We start from the raw sequence: 12,114 nt of genomic DNA, 5'->3' as shown, positions 1-12,114 counted from the left end.
CATTTTAAAATTTTCATTCTTTTTTACATCTATTTTTTGCTGAGACTTTCTATTTTTGTTTCAAGTGTTCGGAATTAGTCATTTAAGCAGTTTTATGATGACTATTTTAAAATCTTTGTCAGATAATTCTAATGTCTGTCATCATGGTGTTACTATGTATTGATTATCTTTTTTTATTCTGTTTCAGATCTTCCTGGTTCTTAGTATGATGAGTTGTTTGTTACTATAATCTGGACACTTTTGTATTATGATATTCTGGATCTTATTTTTATATGTCTTTTTCTGTTATAACTCAGGAATTTATTGGATTACTGGTGGGTGGTAATAGAAGCCTAGGTTCTCTACTCAGTCTCTACCCAAGAGGGAGGGATCGGCTGGGCAAAGATTGGAGTTCTGCCATCCTACCATGTTTCTACTCACATTGTGGTAAAGGTAGTTTTGTTTCCACTAAGCACCAACCCAAGGGGAGGGGGAAGACCACCTCATTACTGCTTTCTCTGACCTCTCCCTGGAGAGAGTTTTGTGGTGCCTGGTTAAGCCTTATAAACACAGAAGTCTAGGCCTCCCACTGGCCTTTGCTGGTATGTGTGGGAGTAGGGCCACAGTTTTTTTCTGTGGTGTTTGGCTGGAGTAGAGCAATTATTATCTGGAAGTTTTCTTTTCTAGTCCTTTGGTTAGAGAGAGCAGGCTTGTTTGGTATGTCATACCTCATGGCTTTTGGGGGTTGCCAGCTTCTTCAGCTCCAATCTGGGATATAGGAGGCAAAAAGAAAACCTTGAGAACTCATTACCATGTCATCCCTCAGGTTGCAAGGTCCCTAGGTGGTCTTTCTCTTCTGTACCTTTCAGAGCCTTCTTATGTCTTTTATACATAATGCCCAAGGTTTTAAATTATACTTAGTAGGAGAAATAGGGAAACACATCTATTCCCATTTTCCCAAGTCTGAGGTTCACATTTTTCTTTTCATTTTTTAAAATACATTTTTACTGCCAAAACCGGTTTGGCTCAGTGGATAGAGCGTCAGCCTGCGGACTGAAGGGTCCCAGGTTCGATTCCGGTCAAGGGCATGTAACTTGGTTGCGGGCACATCCCCAGTAGGAGGTGTGCAAGAGGCAACTGATCGATGTTTCTCTCTCATCGATGTTTCTGACTATCTATCCCTCTTCCTTCCTCTCTGTAAAAAAATCAATAAAATATATTTTTAAAAAAAATACATTTTTACTGATGTTTTAGAGAGAGAGGAAGGGAGAAGGATAGAGAGAGAGAAATATCAAGGAGAGAGCACATCAATTGGCTGCCTCCTGCACACCCCCTACTGGGGATCGAGCCCACAACTCGGGCATGTGTCCTGACTGGGAATCAAACCAGTGACCTCTTGGAATCAAACCAGTGACCTCTTGGTGCATGGGTCAACACTCACCCACTGAGCCACACCAGCCGGGCAGATGCTCATTTTTTTTTTTTAAATATATTTTATTGATTTTTTACAGAGAGGAAGGGAGAGGGACAGAGAGTTAGAAACATCGATGAGAGAGAAACATCGATCAGCTGCCTCCTGCACACCCCCCACTGGGGATGTGCCTGCAACCAAGGTACATGCCCTTGACCGGAATCGAACCTGGGACCCTTCAGTCCGCAGGCTGACGCTCTATCCACTGAGCCAAAGCGGTTAGGGCGATACTCATATTTTTTAAAAATTTCAGGAGATAACTATTTCCCTGGCAAAACTATTAATAATTAAAATGATGGTCAGAAGTTTTTCCAGAGGGAAAGATGCTTTTTACAAAGCTTATTTTTAAGATAAGATTTGAGTAAGATATTCAAAACATTATAGATATATTCCAGTATTTATAAGGCTGTCATGTAGAAATGAAACACTCTCATCCTCATCAATATAACCTGCCTATTTCACCAAATACTTTCCATCAGTTACCATGAGAAGGAAGCCTCGGACTCCTCAGTCATCCCTCACCTACCAGATTGTCATTCACAATGTTTTAGTGCATCTGTTAATCAGACCTCATTTCCATCTATCTCCAACTCCCCAGACTTTTGCTAATTACTTTTTGGAACTCATGATCCTCCTCTGAACTTTACTTTTTAAAACCTATGTCCCCACCCAAACAAAATCCGGGTTGAAAGGCTCCCAGTTTTGGTAAAAGCTAGGACTGAAGATGGCTTTCCTGGAGTTGGTACTGGAAGGAGCAGGTCCTGGCTCCACCCTTAGGTGCTGGCTTGAGGAATTAAAGACAAGGAGCCTCAGTTATCCAGTAGTCCTCCAAGAGATGGTGAAATAAATTGGGTAGAAACTAATCTTGCAAGGGAAACAAAGGTAGAACTATACAGAATGGAATTGAGAACACATTTTTTTGGCCCCTATAGAAAAGAAAATGTGGGTTATTTAAAAAAAACCCAAAAACAACTTTCTGTGAAGATCATGCAATTTGCAAATCAGGTGTACTTAGACCCTGAGGACATCTTCAGTTTTCTATCAGAGAAAACTGTGTAACGGTGTTGGGAACCAGGACATGATTGTTTCAAGAGCCATCATCCCCAACTATGGCTCTACTGTATCTTCATTCCTCTGGGGTTTTTTTCTGTTTTGTTTTGTTTATTAAGAAAAAGGTCTTTTAAGATTTTTTAAAGATGATTTGACTTTGGGTGGTGGGAACACTGCAACATACAGATTATCTATAATGATAAAAGGGTAATGTGCTAATTAGACCGGACAGCCAAACAACCTTCCAGAGGTCCTTTTGGATGAAATTGCGGCTGCAAGGGCCGAGCCCCTTGCATGAATTTCATGCATTGGGCCTCTAGTGTGTCATAAAAATGTACACACTTAAACATTTTTCATATTTATTATTTAGTTTTAGAATTTCCATCGTGATGTTCCTTGGGTATGGTGTTTCCTGATTTTTTTTTGACCTGGTTGGGCTTTTTTTTTTTAAACTACTTAGATTATGTGAGTTTATAGTTTTCATCAAATTTGGAAGAAAATTCTTTCTTCAAATATTTTCTGTCCCACTCATACCCTTCCTCTCTTTGTTAGACCATATGATGTTGACCTATAGGTCACTGAAGCTTTATCATTTTATTTTTCACTCTTTTTATTCTCTATAGGTTTTAGTTTAGATAATTCTTATTGTTATGTCTTCAGGCATCTCTTCTTCTGCAGCATCTAAATTATTAATGCCTATTCAGTGAACTTAATATTTTGTATATATTGTAAATTTTTCATCTTTAAAAGTTCTATTTTTTAAAAAAAAACTTATTTATCACCTCATTATGTTTATATTTTTCTTTATATCCTTAGCACATATGTACTAGTTCTCTTAAAGTTCTTGCCTGCTTATTTAGTCATCCTGTAACTTCTTGGTCTGTTGCTCTTGACTAATTTTTTATCTTGGTTTGGTTATCACTTTTCCATTTCTTTATATGTCTACTAACTTTTTATTGAATAGTGGACATTATGAAGTTTCACGTTCTCTGCTGGATTTTATCTTTTTTCAAATAGTGTTGGGCTTTGTTTTGACAAGAAGTTGTTTATGGATCAGTTTGATCCTTTATTGCTGAGATCAGCAAACATTTTCTTTAATGGCCAGACAGTAAATATTTTAGGACTGTGGGTAATCTGATCTCTGTTTTAACTGCTCAACTCTTGTGGCTGGAAAGCAGCCATAGACAATACATGTGTGTTACCGTGTTCTAATAAAAGTTCATTTACGAAAACAGTTGGCTTTCCCAGGGCTGGTAATTTGCTAACCTTTGCTTTTGAGGCTTGCTTTTTAAGTTTTGTTAGAGTGGACTTGCAGTAGCTTTATTCTATGGCTAGTTTATTTCTTTTCGAGCATCTCCTGATTGCCCTGGATGTTCAGTATGGATTCTCTTAACTGATTGAAACATGTGTTCTGTAGCCCTCTGTGAGCTTTGGGAACTGTTCAGTTTACAGGGTTCCAGTCCTGCTTTGCCCACTCCCATGGTGCTTCCCTCAGTACGTGCACAGCTCACCATCCAGCCGCGGATTCAAGCAGACCCCTGCGCTGAGTTATGCTGGTCTCTTAGAGCAGCCCCCTCCTCTGAAGTAGCCTGCCCCTCCAGTTCCAATTTTTGTCTTCTTAACCAGATAGCTTTGATCTGCTCAGGATCCTCCTCCTCGCTCTGCAGCCCAGAAAGTGTCTCCAAACTTCTCCCCCTCCCCCCAAAAACACCACACACACACACACACACACACACACACACACACACACACACACTCTCAACACATCACAAGGTACTGCAGGGCACAACACATTTCTTTTCCTTCTTTCAGGGATTATAGGCCTGTGCTGCCTGTTGTTGAATATTTGAAAACTGTTTCATATATCTTGTCCCATTTTATAGGTGTTTACTGCTGGGGCTTAAGCCCCTCCCCGGTTCTGCCATCTTGGCAGAAAGCTTCTTTGATGGTTTTAAAATTAATACTTAAGTTCCATTCCAGACTAGATTCTCTGGGTATGCTGCCTGGGCTTCCATACTTTAAAAAAAAAAAAATGGTTCCTCAGGATTCTGACACCCAGTCAAGTTTGAGAGTCAACCTTGAGGGTTTGGGGGCTAAGTAGAGGTAAATTGAGCACACCGAGTACTGGGCCTATGATAGCTTAGTGGAGGTGCTGATATTTGAGACTCTAAGAAGGAAGGAGGCTATGTACCAAAAACCTTATTGAAAGGATGGTAGGAGATGACTTTCCCCTATTTTGGAGTTTTGAAGCTAAGGCTTTAGCTCTCTTCTTCTTCACAGACACCAGATGAAAATAGTGACCAGACTCATCCATTCTTTTCTCTCCTACTAACACCATGGTAGACCTTGCTGTTATTTGTATCCTTTAGACAGATTAGAGGTTAGAAGGATGGAATTCTGTAGATTATTCCATTTCTACAGTTTTAGCACCAAGTCCCTGGCCTCCCAAACTAATGGAAATTGAGAGAATATAGGGTAATCTCTATCTACCTGTGGTTTATTTCTCCCTTCCTCTCTTTCTCTCTGAAGCCAGAGTTTTTGTTAGGTAAAGCATGTTAAAGTAATATTTTTTATTTTCATTATGTGTAGCCATCCATGGGCATTTGAAGAAACTAAAACCGATGCCCTTTCAGAGGTAATTTATCCAAACAGAATAAGCAGGAAAGGATGAATGTGTCCCCCAGGAGATCTGAACTTCTAATGCTAAGGGACCACCACAATAATAAAATTTATTTGAACTTATTTAGGCTTAAAAAGTAATGCATGGATGAAACTGGAGAGCATTATGCTAAGCGAAATAAGCCAGTCGGAGAAAGATAAATATCACATGATCTCACTCATATGTGGGATATAATGATCAATATAATTTGATGAACAACAATAGATCCAGAGACAAATGGCAGGGGAGGGGGGCAGTTAGAGAGCAACCAAAGGACTTGTATGCATGCATATTAGCATAACCAATGGACACAGACACTGGGGCGGTGGGGGCTTGCCCGGGGCGGTCAATTGGGGAAAAAGGAGACATATGTAAAACTTCAGACAATAAAAAAAATAAGATAAACAACTAACTGAAGATCAAACTTTAAAAAACAAAAGTAATGCACATTATACATTTTATTCTTTTATGTATCACTAGTGACCTGGTGCACGAAATTCATGCACATTAAAAGGGGATTAATTAGAGGAAATAATTTAATATTGCTATTTGCCCTTTCTCTATAATAGAAGTGTCAGAGATGAAAAAAAAATAGTAAAATGTATATGAAAACCTTCCTCCTGTCACAGTCTGGGGCTCACCATGGGACCCAGAGTCAAGTCCCCACCCACCCACATGCACCTCAAAATCGCATGAGACCCAGACCCGGCTGCCCCCCCCCCCCATTGGGCTAGATCCAGACCCAGCCAGTCCCACCCTTGTCAAGCCCTGCAGGGCCGGAGGCATAGCCTCAGGTCCCCTGGCCTGGTGCCAGGATGTGGGGCGTGGCCTGAGGTCCCCCAGACCGGGGCAGGGAGGCGTGCCTTGAGGTCCTCCGTCAAGCTCCGCCAGGTGGGGGACATGGCCTGAGATCCCCTGTCAAGCCCCGCTGAATGGGGGGCATGGCCTGAGGTCCCCCGTCAAGCCCCACCAGCAGGGGGCCGCAGCCTCAGGTCCCCTGCCAAGCCCTGCGGGGTGGGGGGCACAGCCTGAGGTCCCCTGTCAAGCCCTGCCGGGTGGGGGCGTGGCCTGAGATCCCCTGTCAGACCCCACGGGGGTGGGGGAGGGCATGGCATAGCCTCAGGTGTCTGCTGATTGCTCGTTAAGACTCCTTATGGGAACTTGGCCTCAGCTGTGGGTGCAGCCATCTTTGTGATTGAGTGATGGTCAATTAGCATATCCCCTCTTTATTAGATAGGATTATTTGTGTTAATATAAAAGTGTCCTAACCACTTAATAGAATTGACATTCCAGGAAAATATACCATCTTTATCCTGTGACTTCATATATCTCTTGATATGCCTGTAGGTTTATACTAGTAACTTCCCTACTTGGTGAAACACAACTAAACTTTTTTTCTTTTACAACTAAACCTTTTTAAAAGAATGTTTAGTTCCTGAGTTTTAAGTTACATTGTAGGTGATGTAGTACCTAGAGATACATACACCCACCAGATGCTTGATACAAGTTTACATGAATGGCCCTGGCCCGTGTGGCTCAGCTGTTTTTGCGGTGTCCCGCGCACTGAGAGGTCCCAGTTTGATTCCCAGTCAGGGCACGTGCCCAGGTTGCAGGCTCGATCCCCTCTCCCTTCCTCTCTCTCTCTCAAATCAATAAAAACTTATGTTTTAAAAAGTTTACATGAATGTTTCTTTGAGGGAAAGTGTATTTCAAATTTTAGTCAATATTCTGGTAGTCGGCCTTTTTTGAGTAAGGACTTGGTTTTTTTAGGGCTTCCCAGTTATCCTTTTTTTTTTTACTGCTCAGAAATATTCTTTGTATTTCTATAGAGTGTTTTCGTGAATATAGGTGTGCTGGTGCCCAGTCATCAAGTGTTCAATAAAGCAGTGGTTTCACTTACACTTGGTTTCCACTGAAAACATTGATTTTTCTTTGCCATTCTACAGTACCTTCTCCAGGCAAATTCCGCTCCCCTGCAGCGCCATCTCCTTTGGCTCTTCGGCAACCAGTAAAAGCATTTAGTAACCATGGCTCTGGTTCTCCTGGTAGCCAAGAAACAACACAACTCACACAAACCACCTCCTCACCTGGGCCTTCCATGGTTCAGAACACAGTCCCAGCAAATCCTCCCAGCAATATCAACAGCACTACTCTAACCAGACCGACAGGGACAACCGCGATGAGAAGTGGCTTGCCCAGACCCAGTGCCCCTTCTGCTGGGGGTATTCCAGTGCCTCGCAGCAAACTTGCACAGCCTGTTCGCAGGTAAGTGCTGTTTCAGCATTCTTGAGCATCGGAAAGGGGAGGACTGGACTTGCACTCACCTCTGCATTGGATAGTGAACAGAGAGAGTCCTAATTGGGTTCTCACTAGAGTCTTAGTACAATTTGAATAAACCATTTTTTTATTGTTTTAAAGAAAACCTAACATGGGATATTAGGGTGTTATATCACTTTGGTTCAGATTAAATTTACCCAGAAACCTAACGTGAGTAAGCATCTCAGAGACCTCTTAGAAAAAATTGTTAAAACCACTCAATTTTGTTATGGTATTTGTTCATTTTGAAGATAATAATGTTCAATAAAGATCGTAATGGCATATTAGACCCTAAAGTGAAATTTAAGATAACATTTCTAGCTACCAAGTCTAAGTATAATCTGGGATTTTCAAACTTGCTACAATTCAGAATCTTCTGTGGAATTTGTATAGAGGCCTAAGATTTACTGCCATAGAGCTGATCTGGTATGAAGCATGAAATCTGTGGGTATGCTGGGTTTTGTTGGTTTAATTTTCAGGTGATTCCAAGCCAGCCAGGTTGGGAACTGTGCACCTGTTATCTTTATCTTTCAGAAATGTGATTACCACCATCAGTAGATTCAGGTGTCAAACAAAGTAAACGTTAAATATTTATTTGCGTGTAAAAAAGTGCATTCATCCCATAAGCTTTCAAATTGCCTATATTTTTTATTCTAAGATAAACATATTACATTTCTGAATTCATTAGTAGAGTACAACAGCTTTTTACTATGCACTGTGCTAAATAACTTATATGTATCTTCATTTTATAATAATACTAGAGGCCCGATGCACGAAATTCGTGCAAGAGTAGGCCTTCCTTCCCCCGGCTGCTAGCAGGCACCCAGGACCCAGGCTTCCCTTGCAGCCCCGACTTCGTCCAGAAGGACATCCAGTCTAATTAGTATATTACGCTTTTATTATTATAAATTATTATAGATGAAACATGTAGGTACTGTTGTTACTCCTATTTTCGGAGAAGAATATTGAAATGTAATGAGGTAAATAAGGTTGGTATTCCATGTGGTTGGAAAAGATGAGACAATCTCTTCCTTTTACTCTACTAGCTATGTTAACAAAAAGAGGTTAGTGAAGTCACCTGATGCCCAGTAAAACTTGGACGTTGTGAAAATGCTGAGTGTGGGACGGTTGTGCTAACGGCTGTGCAGAGCTTTGATCTCAGTAGTCCCCTGAAGCAGCCTGCATTGGATTGTGATGCCACCTGCAGAGTCATTATCCTGTGTGGGAGATGGGATGGCAATGTTTCACTTAAGCCCTGCAAATCACTTTACAAAATTGCTTATTTCAGATCCTTGCCAGCTCCTAAAACCTATGGCAGCATGAAAGATGACAGTTGGAAAGATGGCTGTTATTAACCAGCAAAGAGAAGAATACAGAAGTCCACAGCTTCACAGACACCCCTTCACCAGGCTAAATGACAACTTTTATATGCAGACTGTTCATATGAGACTCTTGGGATTTGTAAAGTCCCAGCCCTCTCTGTCTTAATTAGCACAAACTGACAGAGATGACCAAGCAGCACTTTAATGACATTTAACATCAGATGTGTTTGGTAATCATACAATCACTCTTCATGTAATCACTTTTAGTTTTGTTTAACAGAAACTAAGTTGATTTTTTACTATTTGACAGAGGCCAATATCTGGGCAAAAAAAACTAATGGATGCCAAAGAGAAAATGCCCTTTTGTAAACGAGAGAGTACCTTTGTGCACAAGAAAATGGTGAATTCAAGCTATCCAAAACTTCACGTTCAACCTAATTTACTGTATAAATGGTATTAATAAATATTTGTGTTAATGAGAACTAATATTCTGATTAATTACCTGAAATGTTTCACTAGTGTTTCACTGGTACTCCAAGACACTAGATTGAGATGGAGGAGGATGGCAGTTAGAGATTTAAAATGTGATACCTAAATTTGGGAGAAGTCTATAAATTAATTTTGCAGATTCGTTAGAAATAAAAATGTCATTTGTTTAATGTCAAGTTTTGGATGTAGCTCACATGTCACCGCCATCAAGTAGTGTTACAGCGTGCATCCATCACGTCGCATCGACACATCGGGCTTCTGTGTTTGTTTTGATTGCCAAAAGGGCTTAATGTCAGTTGTACAATCTTTCTACACTTTATAGCTCCTGGCTCAGGAAAGATAGCCTTTGCTGTTGAAGCCAACTTCTTCACATGCTGTTATCTGTTACAGAACTGAGAGACCTTGTTTTTATTAGCAGGTTTCCATGATGGGAAAGAGCAAGTAGTGTGTGTCTTTATTCTTTACATAAATACCACCACCTCGGTGCTTACAACCTGGAACAAAACCATACAGTGAGAGAGGGGGGAATCTATGCACTTAACTTATAAAATCTCTGGTAATGACAGTGTATTGTTGCTATTAGTGACACAACGGTCTGTTATGTGGTAGGAGACTAGCCTGCTGAATCCTACCTAAGTGGATCCACTTGAAACTGAGTAACTGTATAAAACGTCCTTCGAAAATACTGTCCCTTTTGACTTTGATTCTGCCTTACATCAATTTTTGCATTTTTGGTAACAAATGAAATCCAGAACAAGTGACTCTAACCCTTAAATACTTGCTCTCTAATGGCCCATATGTATACCCTGGGAATCATTTATTTCAGGTGTGTTTTGGGGTTTTTTTTAGTCTTTTACTAAAAAAAAAAAAAATTCCTTCTACAGCATGCTTCTCATTTTTATGGTGAGAGGTCTGTTTTTAAATATTTGTTTGAACAGCTCTGAAATATTGGTACTCTAGTCACCTAAAGGATTTTAGGGATTTGAACATAAGTTTATTTCCTGTTAGTCAAAGACATTCTGTAAGTTGGCAAAAGAAATTGAGAAATGGGAAGCTTGATATTCAGCACTGGGATTGACATGCCGAGAGAACCCTGTTGTGCCGTGAGTGACACCACGGCTTGATCGTGATGTTAGCTTGACCATAGGGAGTCATTCCCGTTAGTATAAGCAGCTGGAGATTTGACCTGACAGTGCTATGTATTTTGGTGTATAACGCAAGGAATTTTATCCTTGAATTTGAGGGTGATGGGGGTGGGTCAGGAAAAGATGGCACCAGAATTCCACATGATGAAGAACTAAAAAATGTTGCTTTTTAGAGAAGATAAAGAAAACATCTGCTTTGGGTGTGTGGGGGGTATCCCACGTAAAAATCTAAGTGAAAGAAAGAACTAGCCACTGTCTCTTTTTAAAATCACATATACGCAAAACAAAATAGGTCTCAGTTTTCAGTGCAACATTGCAAAAAGTATATATATATGCTGCAATCTAATAATTAAGAGGGATTTTAACTATTATGAAACACCATGACATTTTTAAGTTAGATTATCGGTTTCAAAAGGAGTATTCAGGTTATTTAACTTTGTTTTTTAAAGGCTGCATCAGAAAAAAAAATGTCTATTTTTTTTAATTCAAATATTTCATCACATGTTAAAAATGTATTTGGATTTGAGTTGGGTAAAGTATAATTTTACCTGCTGTTGTACTGCCACAGACCATTGGCTTTTGGTCTCCTAAAGAGAAAAATTGCCTTTTTACTAGAAAGCCTTTGTGTATTGCCAATTTTTCTATTTGGGAAAATCCAAGAATTACTGTGGTTAGTCTTACAGGAGAAATGTGGATTTGATAAACTAGTGCCTATGATTTTAACTTATGTTTGATATATAGTAGTAAGGGTTTTATGAATGTTAAGTATTTTTTTGTGCCAACAGCCCAGATTTGTCCTTATATGTAAGCAGAAAGCTGTGAGCTCTGCTTCCGAAGTTATTTAATTTTCTCAGTGTTTGAATGTTATTTTTTTGTGTGTTAATAAAAGTGTAAAGAATTGGAAAAATATAAATATTCTTAACTCAAGTATTTGCTGGATCATTTTTCTACAAAACTTGTTTGTAATAAGAAACACTCTCTGAAGAGTTGACTTTTTTCGGTTTTCATACCTGGAAATCACATTTTGTAAAACTGGGGACCATTCATAATTGTCAGATACTTTTTAAAATTGTTATCTCAGTACATCACTTTTATAAAAAAGTTTTTTTGGAAGGAAATTAGATACATGTGTCCCCAGATGTTTGTATAACTCTAGAATTATCTAGACTGTGTATGTTTTTATTGACTGTACAGGCATCAATTTTTGACATTACGCATGGTCCTTTGAGATCACATGAACTTTGATTTGCAAACATTTCTATAGCCGAACTTGTATGTGTGGTTGCCTCCTTAATAAACAGCCTGACCATAATGTTTATTATTAAATTTATATTTGTTTTTCAAGTGTTTTATTAATTTCTGAGTATGATGAGATTCTACTTCCCCCGCCGCCACACGCCGCCAGTAGCCTACAATTGGTTTTAATAAATTTCTCAGTTGATTATTTTTAAACACACAAACCCAAATCACATTTGATCTTTATGAGGTTGGGAATGTATCATGTTATATTTTCTCTGTCCTGGTCATTTCATATGTGGATTACTTGGAGTAAATTTATAGTTTACTCAAAACTGGTATGGTCCTGGAACTTTTTCACCTGCTATAAATTAATACCTAATTAGAAAAAGTTAGCATATATGAAACAAGCAAAATGTCAATTTTAAAAGAGTTTCCAACAGGGAA

At 39.5% G+C, this 12,114-nt stretch overlaps 1 protein-coding gene across 3 annotated transcripts in view; it reads left to right on the top strand.

Annotated features, from left to right (window-relative positions):
- SLAIN2 (SLAIN motif family member 2) overlaps nucleotides 1-11,880 on the top strand; it is a 62,384-nt gene extending 50,504 nt beyond the window's left edge. For all 3 annotated transcript variants that reach the window (XM_080678653.1, XM_080678652.1, XM_080678651.1), the window contains 2 exons: nucleotides 7,106-7,424; nucleotides 8,764-11,880. In XM_080678653.1, the coding sequence (XP_080534779.1) occupies nucleotides 7,106-7,424; nucleotides 8,764-8,830 (386 nt within the window). In that variant the 3' untranslated portion in view covers nucleotides 8,831-11,880. The remainder of the gene's footprint in view (nucleotides 1-7,105; nucleotides 7,425-8,763) is intronic.
- The last annotated feature ends 234 nt before the right edge of the window (nucleotides 11,881-12,114 follow it).

Source organism: Plecotus auritus (genome assembly GCF_963455305.1).
Source record: "Plecotus auritus genome assembly, chromosome: 1".
NCBI lineage: Eukaryota > Metazoa > Chordata > Mammalia > Chiroptera > Vespertilionidae > Plecotus > Plecotus auritus.
The sequence above is the reverse complement of the archived record's forward strand: the minus strand, read 5'-3'. Positions and strand labels throughout refer to the sequence as shown.